This window comes from Lagopus muta, chromosome 7, assembly GCF_023343835.1.
Source record: "Lagopus muta isolate bLagMut1 chromosome 7, bLagMut1 primary, whole genome shotgun sequence".
In the NCBI taxonomy this organism is placed as follows: Eukaryota; Metazoa; Chordata; class Aves; order Galliformes; family Phasianidae; genus Lagopus; species Lagopus muta.
In genome coordinates this window covers 8,599,727-8,617,606 of record NC_064439.1, presented here as the reverse complement: position 1 = coordinate 8,617,606, position 17,880 = coordinate 8,599,727, and the positions used below count along the sequence as shown (strand labels likewise).

The 17,880-nt window shown below is 38.5% G+C and overlaps 1 protein-coding gene across 1 annotated transcript; it reads right to left on the bottom strand.

Annotated features, from left to right (window-relative positions):
- Nucleotides 1–736: 736 nt before the first annotated feature.
- On the bottom strand, nt 737–15,586 carry RNF32 (ring finger protein 32). The gene is made up of 8 exons (XM_048950616.1): nt 15,563–15,586; nt 14,250–14,514; nt 10,529–10,671; nt 8,892–8,924; nt 8,335–8,459; nt 8,086–8,194; nt 3,076–3,240; nt 737–2,695 (listed from the first exon to the last, which is right to left on the bottom strand). Exons 1-8 carry the CDS (start codon nt 15,584–15,586, stop codon nt 2,456–2,458), a joined length of 1,104 nt encoding a protein of 367 aa, XP_048806573.1. The 3' UTR covers nt 737–2,455.
- Between the last annotated feature and the right edge of the window lie 2,294 nt (nt 15,587–17,880).

Genomic DNA, 17,880 nt, shown 5'->3' with positions numbered 1-17,880 from the left:
AGGTGTCCTTTACTTCCTTGGGCTGAGAACCAAATCCTACATTACCTAGATAAAAAACGTGCATTACTCTGAAATGCACTGTCTCTAAAATCCCCACTGAGGAGACGAGAGCACCACGGTGCTGCTGGCCATCCATCACACCTGGCCTCCTTCAGGTGGCCTCTGCTGGTGTGTCCATAAGAGTTACAGCACTGAATGAGTGTTCGTGTTGATGTTGCTACTGCTGTCACTGTAAGAATGGCAGCAGGTACTTCTCCTCAGGCACTGCCAGTTTTTTCCCTGTAGTGTTACTCATTTAGATTGGTCTTAGTTTTTCTAAATGGAAAAAATTGCACAATCTTAACTGTATGCAAACCTGAGTGATGTTGAATGGATTTAGTTGTACTTTGTTGGTTCAGTTTGTGCTTAGAGCTTTGTTGAGTCTGTAGTCTTAAGCAACAGCTTTTCTCACATGGTGGTATGTTGGACCAAGGTAAAACTGCTGAAAAATAACACTCTCCTTGCTAATGCAAACAGAACGATATTCTGTATGAATACCTTCTCCCCACCAAACCCTTCTTAGAGTATCTTAGGTCAACCAGAAATATGTTTTGCAGTGTTCTCAGTTGTGGTTACTTTGCTGTGTTACAAAACTTGATGAAAATAATTCTTGCTGCCTTGGTCAGGTTGACTTTTTTTGGTGTGAAAAGCCATGGTTGTAGTTTTTTCCCCATTGTTTGAAATGTTACCTCCAGTGTTTTGTAGGAAGAAGCTTTTTTTTTTTTTTTTCTTTTTTACTGTGTTTTCAATAAAGTGTGATTCATAATGGGGTTTTGATTCTATTATTTAAAGCCATGAGAAAGATCTGTGGCATCCCAAGCATTCTGAATGGTTCTGTGAGTAGTTGGTGTGAGTAGCTGCATTCCCTTCCATCCCTCCTGCATTTAATGTATTTTGGGGATTCTCTTACAAAAAATTACATGAATCTCCATCACATACCACATATCGTGTACACTCAGAGGAATGACAGCCCTGCTCTTAAAACAAGGATGTGATGAATTCCAGCACTCCAAGGAAGTGAGGATTGTTCATGGAAAAGTATCCAGATTGTGTGATGTTAACAGTACGACTGAAGTGCAATTCTTAATTTCTTTAATAATGTGACGGTTCTTAAACTCTTTGAAACTCTCACTGGAGACTGCAGTGTTTTCTTTAAAAGAAGTCCAAGAATTGTACATTTGGAAAGGACCTGCAGACACCTGAGCCATTCGACTGCACAGGATCAAAAATACCTATGTTAGTCCCTAAGATGCAGGTTAAATACCAGGAATATCTGTGACTTCTGACAATATATTGTTGTTTAATTGTCCAAGATTCCCTAAATATGAAGTGTAAGAGGTCCTTGCAACGTTTGCAAGCTTTGCAAAGCCTTGCAAAGCTTTAATTTGGTTCTCAGGTGTCCACAGTAAGCAAGACAACTCTTCTGCTTGTGTGAGCATTTCCAAGGTTCAAAGACTGTATTTCCCTTTGTCTTCTATTCAACAAGTGACTTCCCTAGTTCTCTCAGCAGTTTGATGCTGTCCTCTGTAGAAACCTCTTACCTAAGGAACTCCTAGCAGGATATTGATCTATTCTAGCTCAAGTCTTTAAATGCATGTGATGTCTGCCTCACTTGATGCTTGACACAATCTGATCTTGTCAGCGTTATTTGAAAGCTCTCCATTTGAATAGTTAATCAGCCATTCATTGCCTTTTTGTGCAAAATGATCTTTCTTGTTACTTTTATGATTCGCTTCTGTGGAATGGTCTTTGTGCTTAGACTTGCAAGTTACACGTGGTGACCTGAATTGGTTTCAGCAACGTACAGCTGAAAATTCATAACCATATTTTTATTCCTGCTAAAATAGATGAGTACTTACTGGTTCCTTAGTTCTAAGAAGTTCTGAAGTGATCCTTGGGCTTTGAGGGTCATTTCTTATTTGCAAACAGCGAACTGGGATTGGTCACAGTTGTTCAAGCAGAAGCAGGAGCTGGGGTTCTGGTTGGCAAGCTTGGCTGAAGGAAAATGTGTTTCTTGCAGTGACCCCAGTGACCGTAGTGGTTTTCTTGTGAATGGGAGCCTGTGCTACCACGTATCAGGCATAAAACCAGAATGGTAAAGGATAATGGGGGTTCTGCTGAAGGAACACAATGCCTAAATGCACTGTGCCTCATCGCTGGGAGAGAGAGATGAAAATGAGGGAAGTTGAAAGTGCCAGAGGGATGGAGACAAAAAATGCCGAGAAAGGTGAAACTGACTGTTAAAGTAGAGCAACAGCACTCAACTTTTATTTCTCCAAAGACAAGGTGAATGCCATGGTACATTTAAAAAAAAATTACTTAAAAGATCTGGATCTTAAGAGGTTCCCAAGTTAGAAACATGCATGTGCATTGTCAGCCGTGCTCTGCTGGGAGGTACTTCACTGAGCTGTGGGTGTCAACACTTGAGGACCTTCTTTTGATAATATGAGCGGCACAAAGGGCAAATAGGTTGCACTCCCAAGGAAAACTCTTCAAACGCTTCAAGACAGGAATGGTGAAACAAATGTGAACAAGAAAGCAGAACGGTCTGTCGGGAGAACGGATTGCTGGTACCAGAAAAAACACAGGCAGGGTGAGCAGGAGGGCTGAGTGGCGTGATACAGATAGGACAGTCAGCTATCTCCTGCCGAAATGCCTAAGTAAAGACAACGACAGATAAACCTCTACAGTAGTGAAGCAATGTAAATATATCAATAAAATTACTAATTAAAGCATTCAAACTTTATGACTGGTGTATTTTTGACAAATGAACAGCATTTTCACTCTCAATAGTGTCTTCAGTCTCCTTGGGCTCTTTAATTGAAAAGAGGAGAGATGCTGCTGAAGTAAAACGAGACTTCTGAAGTATAAAAGCTTGTTAAATGTTCCTGATTTAGAATAGGTTATATTAAAAAACTGAATTCCCCTGTCCTCCCCAAAAATCTCAGTTGTGCTGAAGACTGCCATGCCTTTAAAGAGTGTAAAAGCTGGTAAGTTTGGAGTTCTTAAACAAACAAAGAAAAAAAGCCAGCCAACCTGCATCTGGATCCTCTCCCAGTCATTTTCACTGAGGAGTATTTCTTTTCCTTCCAGCTGCTGAAATGCATCCCGACATGCAGCTATAGAAGAATCTATCTTGTAAAGAAAATCATCCAGGTTTATGTCATAAGAACTCAGGAGCCGACTGCTAATCTGTTGAACCTGAAAAGAAAATGGATTGCTGTTAGATTGAAAACTTAATTGGAAAACAGCTGTTTTTCAGGGAGGAGGGGATGGGAAGTGAGGGGTGGGAAAATAGCAGCTGTTAGGTCAGTACCTGAATACCTTCTTACTGTTTCACTTCAGTTTTGGGCAGTTTTTCACACCAAGACATGTGCTCCCCTTATAACTGCTGAAAGTGACCTTCATAGCTTATGATGGAGTATTCAAAGTGAACTCTTTTAGATCTGATAGAAGCAAGAAGCCAAATCCAATGGCTACACAAATAATAACAAAAGAGAAAAATCCAAGCAACAAAAAAAACCCAACCAACAAACTGCCAACACAAATGGACCGACCACAGAAGTATCTGAAAAGCTTGCTTAGCATTTAGTTTTCAAACTTTCAGTTTCCCATTTTCTTCAAAAACTACGAAAAACCTCACAGTAGCAGTTGATGTTTTCTAAAAAAAATATATATATACACATTCATGTAATGTGCAAGTATGAGAATGCTTTCCACTGAAAGCTGTAGTTGTAGAGACTTGAAGAGGACAAACATTAGAAAAAGGCAGACAAGAAATACTGAAATCCATAACACGAGAGAAGTCAGTTGGTTCTTGATGATGTTTTATTCTTTTAATAGTTTGATCCACTGATAGCTAAGACCTATTATGTCTTATTGTGTTCAAAAATGATCTCAGGCGCAACAGTATGTTGAAAAGATGTATCTGCATGTTAGCACCACTCAGCTTTAGTTACTAGTGCAAAGTAATGCTGATGTGCTAACTTGGTGTAGCCAGCTAAAAACAAAATCCTGAGGAGTGTATTTAAATCACAACATGATTTGAAAAGCAGCAAAGTACAGAACTTCCTGTACTTTGTAGTACAGGTTTTATATCTGGCAAAGATTGGATGGATGTTCTTGTGCTTCCTCTATGATTGCTCACTGACGAGAAAGAAAAAAATTCCAATTCTATCTCATGCAAACAGTGATTTTTAGTGGTATGTGTGCAGGAGGAAACAAACAAAAATCCCACTGCACTCCTCCAGTATTTACACTATGGGGTTTCCAAACAATCCCAAATGATAACTGAGACACAAAATAAGCTGATTAAAGTGCAGCATATTGGTATATCTTTAATGGTTTGTTGTAAATCTATATTCAGTGAAGATTACTAGGAATGTCACTGGTTAATCTGAACTGCTGTCACCTAAGTTCTAAAACCGGACCTGCTCCACATGGTAACATTAACTGCTCTGACTTCTTTTTAAAGCCAGACTTCAGAAGGTATAGGATAAGATCATAGAATCATAGAATGACTTGGGTTGGAAGGGATCACCAAACTCCAACCTCCCTCCCCCGCCAACCTCCATATCTAATACTAGCACAGGCTACCCAGGGCCCCATCCAACCTGGCCTAAGATTCCACCTGAACCTTACATAATTCCCAGTTTCTGGTCTGCATCGAGTCAAAGTTGATCGAGATGAAAATACTTTATATCCTGATTTATGCTCGATCCTCATTTATGTCAGCATCAAACACGAACAGACCTGAACTGTTTTGTAAGAAAGCAAAGCCAGGGCAATGTAACTGAAAGCTAAAGCAGCCGCGAAGATGCTTTAACTTTCTCTGTGAGCCTCTCAGGACCCAAAACTTGGGGAAAAACAGCTACATTTTAACTCATCCCTGATCCAGTGTCTATTTCTGTGAATCTGAGAGCAGCGCAATCAGCATGCAGTCAGTTCCAGGACGCAGCCTGTCTCTGTGCACTGTGGGATGATTAGATCGACTGCTGAGTGAAATTAACCAACGAGAGCTGAAAGCAGGAGGCAGAGAAAGCGGCTGGAGCTGCATTAAAGTGAGTCGTGTCCCCTTTCTTCCTGTGCTGTGCTGTTTGTTCCTTTTCCCTCAGCAGGGAGAAGCTCCACTTCTGCCCTTAGTGTGCACTTGTGCCTCTCTACCCCATTTCACTGAGTGATCCTGAGAGTCCCCTCATGAGCTCCTTTGCACAGACACTGTAAAGAAGAGAGAGGAAAATTCTTTTCCTGCCTAAGAGGACTGCATTCTATTACGTTCCCTGCTGCTAAGACACTATCTGCTTTGAGCTGCTCCTGTATTTCCTGCAGCATGGCCTGACCCAACCCATATCCCATGGATCAGCAAATTAAGCCTAGGGTTGAGAAAGAAGAAATTCTAGCTAAAATATAACCCCAAATTTATGTTAACTGGCAAATCTATACTATCAAAATAAAAAGAAAGTTATGAGCACTTTGTATCATTTGTTAACCTTATGTTAATATGTTCTAGGATTTAAACATTAAATCCTGCTGTGTAACACCCAGTCATTTCTTTTTCCAGATCTGAAACTAACAATTTATTTCTGAAAATGCCATACCTCTACTTCGTCTGTAACTTCTTAAAACATGAATAGCAAAACATAAGCAGAGGATTTGAAATACTCTGTTGGTATGCAAAACTCTTCAGTTTTGCTTCAGTCATCTGCAGGGCAGCACAAGGCTATGATAAAACAAAACGGTGAAACAAAGCACCGGCATGAACTTTGTCCACAGGGAAGCCTTTTAAAGTGATCCAGTGTCAGCAAATTGCTTACTAATGTGTTGACTTATGGCAACCCTCAAAAGTAAAATGAAAAGGCTGGAATTTACAGCATATCAATGAATCAGTTGATAAGCTTTTACTGGTTTAATATCCTCCTCGTTTGGCTGCTTGGAGCCACTTCAAGTTAGCAACAGAATGTTTACCATCTCCATGTGATAAAGGAAGTCAAACGACTAAACAAATTTTAGGACCATTATACTGTTTGGTGAGATTTAAATTAAAATCGTTGGGAGAAATCACATAGAGGGGGAGAGTGAACCTAAAGTCAGCCACCCCATCTCACAGTGACTTACCCAGCTTACTAAACAACGGTCAACACATTTAGCAAAGCTGGAGATAATGTAATGCGTTTGAAAAGATTTAATTGCACCAATAAAAGGCTATGCCTCAATTAAATGACGTGCACAAGTGACATTTATGGATAGGATCAAAGAAATTTGCTACCTCATATGCTGAAGCAACGCCCTGTTTCTGTGTGCAGTAGTGCTAAAAAGTAGCACGCTTTGGTTTCTGACCTTTTGTATCTCCTTTGATCTGAGATATTAGAAATTTTAATCATAGGTGTAATAAGTAATATCACACTAAAATAAGTGCTAATATTTCAGACTTCATTTTTTATTTTGTGATATTTATCTAAGAGCGGGAAACTTGGCATTTAACCTTTGTGATTCTTCCAGAAGAGGCAGGATTATTAAAAAATTGACTTTTTTTTTCCACTTGAGGTGCTGTTTGATTATGCTAACATTTAGGAAGTGACATTTTAAAAGCGCCACAATTTTTTTGAGGCAAAATTTATTTTAGAAAAGCTTTTTAACATCTGGAAATGGATGGATTCTCGTGGAAAATTTCTTCATTGTTTTCTTTGACCAGCACTTAAATGTGTAAGAGTTAACTCCAGGAAAACTCATCTGTCATCTGTCATATATCCTTTAATCATAATTGGCACCAAATTCATTTAAACCTAGCTAATCCAGGTTTAAATGGATGTTGTGGATGCCCCATCCCTGGAGGCTTTCAAGGCCAGGCTGGATGTGGCTCTGGGCAGCCTGGTCTGCTGGTTGGTGACCCTGCACATAGCAGGGGGTTGAAAATGGATGATCATTGTGGTCCTTTTCAACCCAGGCCATTCTGTGATTCTATGATTCTATGAATCCATGTGTGACAACTTTATACATTTATTCTTAAGTGAAAGTGAAAAAGTAGCACCCATTTTGTTCCCTACAAATCCTGAAATACCATGTATGAGAATGATTTCCCAATGCTGTGAATGATACATGAAATTTATGTTAAAGATTATCCTATGGTTTACAATCATCTGATGAAATGTAAGCAGTTTTATCAGTTTGTTTACCCCTAAAAAGAAGTTCTCTCAGATAGGGGCTCTATAAGCTAACACTCTGTGGGTAGTTCAATGACATCTACTGTACACATCTGTACTCAGCTGAAATTTTAACAAGTGATGCTCAGCTGGAACATTCAGCATATTTAGAAATGTTCTTCAGCTTCCCTTTACTGAGACAAGGTATGTAACTAAGGCTGGTATTCTGAGCCCACCAAAAGTGGGCAGCCTTGTTGGGGAAGAGGCAGACTTTGTTTCCAAAGTCATCCATGCAGAAAAATCTGTTTCTGTTGACTGTTATCATGATACTTGTGGACAGTCACAGTATACTGAAGTATTTAGTCACTTCTTCCAAACATAAACGTTGAAGCACCCTCCATCAAATCCACCTCCAGTGCTGAAGGACTCCCCATCATCAGCCTGAGTCGGGTTAGAGCAGAAGCTGGAGAAGAGCAAATCCACAGAATGGAGCCACCCAGTTCAGTGCCATGTGAAGAAACAATGACAATGCAAAGAAGTGATGATTGTTTATGGATTAATTGATTTCTTCTCTTACTAAACCATGGCCCCTCATAGAAAACAGATTACTGTGCCTAATCACAAAGAGGAAAGAAATACAGAGTCTCACAAAAAGCCTTGCTATACATACGGAACAACATATAGTATACTACATATTAAGTTAGGCCTTAAGAATCTAAATTATTTTCCCTACTTTTACACCGAAAATAGGGTGGGATGAGGAGACTAACAGAGTGTCTCCAATGCTGCTTGCTTGATACGAGTGACAAGGAATAAATGAAAGGGTACAGAGCTGACACTCAAGAGTTTAGACTTAAGGGAGCTGAATCAGATCAAAGAATGGACCAAAGAAGCAAATGAAACATACCTTTTCCTCAAAAAACTGTTTCCTTAGTTTGCTGTCTTTAGGAGGCACTGTTTTTCTCAAGTTTTTATACCATTTTCTAACAACGTATCCCCTCCAGGAGGCTTGAATTCTGTAAGAAACAAGATTGCTCAGGAGGAAGCTCAAATTTACTTTATTTGACTGTTCAGTTTTTCTGTTCAGTTTCTCATTAAAGTTTTAATTCAGAATATTATTTTGAAATAAATATTGCCCAGTGATGGCTCCTCTTACCTGACTGCACACTTTATTTTATACAAGCGGGCCCCGTCATGTATCACTCTGGTCTGGTACTGCTTTTTCCTGCACATAGGACAGGACTTTTTGCCCGTAAATTTTTCAAAGGCTTTCAGACATGCCTGAAAAAATCATGGCAATTATCTACTACGTATTTGATATCACTGGGAAGAATGAAAGTGGTTAGATTACAGAATGTAAAAAATGTTTATTCGGCAAGCCATGAACACCATACAAAATGTATATTTTTATAAGGGAAATGCTAAAAATATTGTAAATCAATGTATATTCTCATGATTTTTTTGTGTGTTAGGCTGTTCTTGTTTTGTGTATGTAACTCAGTTACAAATGATGTTTTCCCATAAAGTTTTAAAAAGACAATACAATGGGATAAAGAACCTCATCATTCAATAGCTTTAAATTATACTTCTTATCTTAAGAATCTGGAATTAAAGTTCCTTTTCAAGATGGTTACATGAATTCACTGAGATATTAACTTAAGTAACTTAAAACACATACTGTATGCCTGGATTGTTAAATAAAAACATACTCACTTTATGGAATACATGGGAACATGAAAGCAACACCTGTTTTACAAAGAAAAAAAACCAGAGAAAACTATCTTTAATCCATTCTGAAAGCTGAAGAGTAAAAAAATATTGACAACAAGGAAAATCCTGACTGCCTGAAAGCTCATCACTTTCTTCTGGTGACTAGTGCATTATTTCTGGTAAAAATAACATCAGTCTTCTGTAGGAATTACTTAATAAATTACAGCTTAAACCAGTATGTGAATTCGGTGTTAACAATACATGGAGTGGCAGAAAGTGAGAGATGCCAACTGCTCTTAACTAGAGCAAAACATTCTAGAACAAGTATTTAAAATGAAAGGTGATTTTCCCCCCCCCTTCCCCATAAAAACATAAAAGTTCAAGAAGTGATATAAATCAAATGCAGCATTTCATACATTAAAAAAAAACACACCAAAATACACAAAAAGATGAAAAAACAACAAGAAAAGGGAAAGCATGTTTGCGGGCTACAAGAAAACTTCACCTTTATCTGACCTAAGTTCCCACCAAATGCTGATGATCTCCATCCTCACAAAAGATAGAGTTGGACAAAAACAGCAGTTGGCTCTTAGAGGAAGGGAAAATTGGGGAAGGAGTGGAAACCAGAACAAGTAGTTTGCACTATTGAGCAGGCAAACACAAAAGGATTAATGGCTAGCGGCCAGCTGAAGGGAAAGCTTTCAGATACAGTGGCTTTTTTTCCCTTGAGGGAGGAAAGCTAACAGAAATTCCGAGGACAAAAAAAGAATTCCAGAGGCATTTCCCTTTTTGTGCCAAATCTAAAGTAACCTTCTTAATTACTGCTGTCTTTTGCTCTCTCTCGTCCAGCTTTAGACTTCTAGGGTAGAATGGTCTTTTGCCAGATCTATCCCACCTGTCTTTGGACAACTGTACACCTACAGTTAATGTTCACGTAGATGGAAGCAAAACCCTTCCACTTAGGGTTTGTGAGAGCAGCACTCCTCCTCAGTCACTCACCCCTTTTGCTTCACATTTTCAAGATGATACATGAGAGGATCTAATAAAGCACGATGGATGTGCTCACGCTACATGCGTGGCATTGAATAAAGACACCAAGGTAAAATGTTACCTGAAGAAATGCTCACGTAACTAAGAGACTGAATAGTATTAAGAGCACACCCACTTCCATTTTCCAAGTGGAAATAACTGCTGAATTAAACTACAAAGTAATAAAACTTGTGAGAAAACAAAATATAACTTACATTGATGAATTAATGCGTATTTATAATTTTGATTAACAGAGCCAAAGTTCATATCTAATGGGAGTTTAAATGGAGCAAAATATAGCCTATAATTGCTTTGAAAAAATATAGCAAAAATGCTGATTACCTTTTCCACTACTGTCATAATCGCACCAGTGAACAAACATTACCAACCATTCTCTACCATCCCACTTGCAAAGTACACCAGAGTTGACCAACATTGCAATATACTGCTTAATACTAAATACTTAATACTAAAAGCTGCTGAATACTAAATGGCATCTTAAAATTGAACCTCTCAATTCTTTCTTCTGTACCTCCAGCTAGTGACATTTAGGAGTAACTCTGGAAAATCTTAGTTAAATACAATGGTGTAGTCCACGGTTACACACGTACCTGAGGCTGAAGTGCAAACTCTTCCCTGCATATTGCACAGGGCTGGATGGAATCTCCATGCTGTATGGATCTCTGCTTTATTTTTGCCCATTCTTCAGCAGTTAGCGGAAGGGAAGGGGGCTCAACTAGTCCTAATTTCTGAGCTGCAAACAGTAAGAACAACAAATCACCGGATAAAATCCACTGGCAGATGCAGATAATGGATGTTTTCCTTGCAAAGTTCATTGATCATACATTTATTTAAAAATAATGTGTACAAATGCTTCATACAAATTTATCATCTCACAAACCACTGGCTGGCAACATACTTCCTAATAATGGCTAGCTGTTTACTAATTTCCAGAACTTCTTTTAGATACAAGATTTATATAGGGATTTTTTAATGTAAGCTTCTATTTGCCAAGTAATATGAATGTGATACCTATTCACAGCTATTAAGATGGGGATTATTAACTATGCAAAGTAACAATGCACAGTAACACAATTTCAAAGTGTCAGTACAAACAGAATCTGTTAGAACATGTTCGTAAAGGTTTATTTAACTTTACATTTCTGCATTCTTGAAACAAAGAAAAATGAATAAAGCGGTATAATAAAAAAAACTGATGTAAAATGTGCTGATGTAAAAATGTAACATGAGACTGTGATGGATAAAATAGAAGGAGCAAAAAGAAACAAAAGAGATGGTCACAGGACACCAGTTGCAGGGGCATTGTGAATGCTCAGCTAGGCAGTCTCAGATGATAACTGTGAAGTATCACGCTGAATGTCCATGATAAATCTGTCTTCTCAGAGAAGGAATTTGTGAAAATACAATATTTCCCCCACTTACGGGATATAGGCCAGGATCAGTAAAAGAAAAATGCTAGTTGGTACAGTCAAGAATAGACCTATGCTGTTTTGAAAAGCAGAGGAAAACTCTATGGGCTGAATGAAGATAGTGGAGAAATGCCTGAGGTATGTGCAATAACCTAAAACATGAGTCCATGAGGGGGCATCCATTATATTTGCTAAAATCAGACAAGAAGAGGTATATTAAATAGTTAGAATGTAAATCAATGATGCTGAGTTATAAGTGGGAAAGGGCCAACTCTTTTACTTGTACCACAGAGCAGATCCAACCAAACTCTTGGCATAAAGCGTCCTCATAGCAGAGAACATCCTTCAAAGACACCCAACAAAACTGATTTCATATCTTATATTTACTAAAAACAAAAATCAAGTTTCACTTGACAATAGCATCTAAGAGTATCAGTGGATGAGTATGAAAAGAGAATCCCATCTGGATGGTCCAATAGACAAATGTGGATAGTCTTTACAATGATAGAATCTGGATACACTGCAAACCAGTCACAGTGGAAGACAGCATTACAGAATAAAAATGCCTTCCCTTTATTTTCTTCTAATCACTGTGGTCAAAAACTGTTTTAGGGAAGACAATGGGATGGCACTGGGGAAGCCCTTTGTACATGCCCGGAGTGAAAAAAAAAATAAAAAAATTAAAGAAAGCTTATTAAAAACTTCCACAAAAAGATGATTGAAGTTGCCAAATAGGAATTGGAGGCAAAACTTAACTTCTAAATAATATAAACCAGATGGGATATTTGTGAGGGACAGGTTACACAGGTGTTTAGAAAGAAAGCTATTACACAACACAGTTGATGAAGGAAAACTGGCAGCAGGACACAGAAGAAGTGATATGTGATTGATGTAAAAGGCTCTGTGAAGATATTTTTGAAGCAGCACTTGGAATAAATATAAGTAACGAAAGCCTACATTTATCACAGCTCAAGAGATCCAAGAGTTTTCATCCTTATGCACTGTTCAGGAGCCCAACCTGCTTACTGACACACTCACTTTACAACCGAGCTATTTATCCTAAAACGAACATTAGCAAAGTAATTACATACAATAACCTCTAAGCCCTTATAATTAGCTTTTAGGACGCAAGCCCCCGTTGAGAAAAATTTAATGACCGAACCCTCGGAGGTTGTTTGATTGCCTACAAACTCAAGAAGGAAAAAACGCATTAAATTACATTTTCAAAGTCGCTTCACAACTTAAAGGTTTAAAACACAGAGTTCTTAAAAAGAGAAAGTCTGACACAAGCATTACACATTAATGAGAGATTACAGGTGAAAATACTAATAAGCCAACACAGACACAATGGCAATGACTTCTTAAAATCTTTCAGCACATTCTTTGGAATCAGTTGCACAAACATTCATATGGGATCTCTCAGTCAGTGCTGGGATTTAAGGAGAAAATACTTCGCCTTATAGTTGCAGAGAACATGCTCACACTTGGTCTGCATTTTTTCACCACAACCTTTAGCTTCCAGAATCACTCATTATTTGCATTTGCGTTAACCCCAGTAGCTCTCTGCTGGCTTTGCCCCCGGAATCCTCTCCTCTTTCAAATTCCTCTTCAAACGGAACCAAAGAAAAAAACCCTCCCATCTTTAGAAGTACAACCAAGCAAACATACTAATAATCACCTTGTCTTACTACTTTTGTCCAAACGCTTGCTACACTCACTTATTGTGTATTATCTTAAGTTACCCTCTCAACCTCACTCTGATTCCAAAAGGCAGATGCCTGTGCTTGTATGGAGCCTCATTGATTTACATGGTTCTCTTTAGAGCTTGGACTACTGTGACAGCTCCTCCAGCAAAGGCAACATGATCTTCAGAGAGGCCCCAGGGCGTTTTTATAAAAAAAAGAATAAATAAAACAATTATTAATGATGATGAAATTCATGACGTTTAAAACTGTAAATTGTGGAGCCGCAAGACTCTAAGAAAAGACTAATGAAGACAATCAAAAGGATGGAGGAGAGATGATCAAGGCAAGAATACCGTAGAAACACTTAAAGGGAAGCAAAGAATGGAAACTGATTGCTAGGAAGCACATTTGGAGCCCTGCTCTGCTGAGACGCTTCATGGATTTCTGTGTGTTTTTTTTTTTAAAGCAGTATTATCTGTCACTGCTGTACAACTGCGTTATTATAATACTATTTAAAAGTGAGTTTTCTCACCAGGCATCATTCCAAGCCCTCACATCTGTGACTTTTATCTTGTTGCATGTTTGTTTCTAAATTTGAAAAAGGTATTTAGCTACAGGTGTTAATTCTTCCTGGATTTAGCCCCAGGACCATAGTAAAAACAAACCTTTTTAACTTTGAGTAAAGGTGGGTATATATTAACAGAATACATTTAACACAGCACAAGTGTCTTTTTATTGAATAAGGAATAAAAGAAACCATTTCAAAAACACATAAAAATCATCTTATTCATACTGCAATCTCCAAAATAAACACAGTATTCTAGCTTAAGATGCGAATATAAGGTAATGAAAGTTACCATAGTCAATATGCAAAGCATATTAAAATGGTGGAAAAGACTTCCTGCCCTTTAATGACGAATTCTTCCTCAAGTTGCTCTCAGTTTTTTGTTTTTTGTTTTCTTTTTTACATTGACTGTCATAAGAAGCATAAGTCTTAATACATTTCTAAAGCTGTATTCAAGCCACTGATGACAATTCCACTGCTTAAATGATCATTCACATGGCAGCCTAAATGATCAGATAATGACAAATTTAAAAATAAGAACTTATGCTGTTTAGCACTGAATTGCCTTATTCAGTAAAAAGACTGGATACTTCATGTTAGTTATTGTAAATAAAGACAAAAAAATCACAAATGAGAATACACAGAAGTTTACCTAAGGTTAGCCGTGGAGGATTGGGATCAAGAACATACTCCTTTTCCTCATCTTCTTTATTCTTCTGGTGAGTGCTCTTTTTTCGTAGCCCAGTATCTACCACTGCTTTGACCGTCTCTTTGTTCACAAGTCTGTAAATGTTCCTGATGTTCCTTGACTTAAAAGGATCTGCTAACGAAAGACCTTGGAGCTGATGACTGTGTATTATATGATCCTGCAAAGCAACTGCAGAAACTGCTATCCCCTCTTGTTCAGAGGCGAGGCCCTAGCAAGGAAAAAAAAAAGTTTCCATAATTATTATTGCAAATGATCTATAAAGACATACGTGATACTAAATTAAAAGAAATCTCAGCCAAAGTGTTTGACTTGTCAAAGGCTTTTATCCACACGCAACTCGCTTACTTGAAGCCTAACATACAATTACAGTGACACGAAGTCTGAGATTGATGCTTCTGACACATCCCAGTTTTAACATACAAAAAGTAAAATGATATCTTTGATTTGTTGTTCATATTAAATAAAATAGAAGTTTTAATTATGGAGTCCATAATTATTGTATGCAATAAACTCATCATGGACTATAAAAGTCTGGCGTGCCCAAGCACATTTAATTTCAATTAAAAACAATCCCAAGGGTAACGTGGTTTTCCAGAACACTAAATATGAGAGATGCTCTGAAAGTAATGCCTCCTATTTTATTTTGTTGGCCCAGAGCATCAGAGGTGGATGTTGGTGATATGGCAGCAGAGGCTGAACCTTCCTGCCAATATTCTGTTATGTTTTTTTTGCTTTGTGACAGACAGCACAGAGGGGCAGCCGGACGCTATGGCATCTGGGACAGAAATGAGTACGAAGAAAAGGGGAGTCACTGAATTCCTCCAGGAGGAAAAAAATGGCAACCATTGACGTTCACTGACCCTTGCTGAATGTTTATGGAGACCAAAGAGTGGACATCAGAACAGTGAGGCAGATGGATGGTGGGTTTCAACGGTGACAACAGTGTGAAAGACAAGCCAAGCTCTGGATGGCCATGCAGATTTTCATGAGCGTAGCATACAGGGTCTTGTTCATTGCTGGTAGATGTGCATAGCTAGTGGTGCTGACCATGCTGAAAATTAGTGTTTTGCAGATGACAATTTGCTCTATCAAACAGTGATATTTTGCTCTTTGTTTTATCTTCCAGGGAAATAAATAGGAGGCATTATTTTTGGAGCGTCAGGAATATATTATTTTTATGCAGGTAATGGGTTTATCTGCCTGCTCCTACAGTTCTCCCTACCCTTTTGCCTTCTTTCAAAGATGTGCAGTCATACCCTGTAAAAACGATGATCCTCCATCGATCGTCTCCAGACAGATCTACAAAAGTCAGTTGGCTGTAGGAACAGAAACATTGCCAGAAATGCCTGGCAACGAAAGGCCTGGGCGGAGCAGAGAACCTGGAGTGCTGGGAATGCACAGCCTTCAGCCAAGTGTTCTACCATCAGTGCTGTGTTAGCACCAGCAGGGTGTTTATCTACGATCTAACGAGGATAATTTCAATCACCAGTGGCTCCAGCCTGAAAAACACCATGAAGTTGGATAGAGTGGTTGTTGTGGCTGTCTCTCTTGCTGGGTGAGGAGAAGGACTCACATTTTCTCCTGTTAACCAAAACAAGGCTATCCCATTTGAAGTTATGCACTGGTGGCTTTGAGAGAAGGAACGCGATTGCCATTTTGTGTGACTCGCAATTTTGGCAAATCTATGGAGTTATTAAAAAAATAACGTATATAAAGAGAAGAGATGAGCTGTATCCATAAAGATGAAACCAAAGACCCCTGTCACCTGGTGTCCTGTCCTCAGTCCCAGCAAGAAGTGGTGGCTCAAGGGGACACATCTCCTGCTGGGACTTTTCAGGATTTGGACCTAACCTGAGCCAGAAGCACTGTCCTTCTTTGTGATAACCACTGGTGTCCACCTCTATGGCCCAGAGAGATGAAGTGCAAAGGCATTTTTAGCCCACAGTATGAGCATAGGCTTTCACTGGCTCCTTCCCTTGGCATTCTCACTTGCAGATCCTTTATCTCCCAAGCAGAGGACAGGCACAGATGCTGCCTTAAATCCAGGTGTGCCATTTTAACAATCTTTTGGGTTTAAATAGCATTCAAAGTCCTTCTCAAGCGCTACTGACCTAAAAAAAAAAAATCATTTTCTTATCATTTTCTTGTAGAAGTGACATTTTTCCAAGAGAAAGTAGCGATGTTGTCCTAAGAGTAATCCTTTGAGCAGAATATAAATGGAGTGATTAATCCACTGGATGCATTTCGTCTCTGTAATTATAAGTAATTACTTTAAATTCAAATCTGGAAATGAGAATACCTCTGTAGTGCAAGGGAAGATGTAAAAAAACATCTGAAGTGGCTATAATTACATGAAATCACCCTTTGTCTCTGAGGACAGAAAGATAAAATAACAGTTTTTAAAGTGAGCTTGCAAGTTTGCCTGAGACCCAACCTGACTCAGTAATATCGTAAAGGGAGATTTTATAATATATGCTTTTAAAGATACTTTTAGTAATGAATTTTACCAAACAAATAAAGTACCAAACTTGTTTTTGTGCTGTCTAAAATTTATTTTGAAGCGTGAATGCTGTAATAGCTGCAAAATAAATCTGTTGTATTATAGAAAAATCATGAACTATGCATTAATTTTAAAACAAAAACACGAAAAAATGCTTCTCTCCTGTACTTCTTTTAGCTTCACTGTTCATCATCCTTGAACTCAGTCTGGCATTCTCGTAGTTTTTCTGTATTGCTTTTCTTTTTTCTTCCCTGAATCTTTTACTGAGTTCCTCAAAGTTGCTAATAAGCAGAGAGGTTGCTTTCTTTTCCATTTCTGTCATACCTCATTAAGGTGATTTTATACACATGTATGCTTAATTAAGGCTTTTCATTAAAATAAGCCTTTAATCCAAAGGTGCTGGGCCTTAATTGAAACTCAGAGAAGATTAGTGTCATCTCTTATTTTGGTTTGTGCTGTTACTGTACTTTCTACTGCTTCTAAACTGAAATGTTTGTATTAGCCCCAGCTGATACATGGCCAGAAATAAATTAAAATTCATACTGCAGTCTTCTGGAGAGCAGCATGCCTCAGTAATTGCCATTTCTTATTAAGTGCCACCTTTTACTGAGAGCCTCCGCTTAAAATGCAGAAGGTTGCTTCAAACACTCGAAGGACATTAACATAACGAACGTGTTGCCTGCTCTAAAGGTGACTAATAAGTGATGGATGATATCTGTTTTTATCTATGTGTATCATTTGAAAATGTAATTGTGTTTTTAAATAGTGGTGGAATCACGGGTCTGCCTAGAGGGCATAAGTGTTGGAGAATTCTTTTAGGAAGATTTATGAAAAATGGAAGTTTTAGCTACAGGTTAGCAGCTCTCATGTGAGATACCGCATGGTGTAATGAGTTATAAAGCCTTTGTGAAGGAGGAAGGCATGAGTTCAGCAGGTTCTGGTCTTGCAGCACAAAGTGGACCAGCAGAGCAGCTGATCCATTTCTTGTAGAGTTGCACCTGAGCTGGGTGCTACTAATAGCAGAGGCAGGTGGCCTGGCATCAATGGGATGAGAAGAACTTTTCAGGAAGAGTT

Bases quoted from the DNA above. Each gene is read 5' to 3' on its own strand.
- RNF32 (XM_048950616.1), bottom strand. From the start codon at position 15,586: ATGGAGGATCATCGTTTTTACAGG. The intron at 14,515-15,562 runs GTATGACTGCAC...TTTCCTTGCTAG, and splicing joins AGGATCATCGTTTTTACAGG to GGCCTCGCCTCTGAACAAGA. The intron at 10,672-14,249 runs GTAAACTTCTGT...TACTGTTTGCAG, and splicing joins TCCTCCACGGCTAACCTTAG to CTCAGAAATTAGGACTAGTT.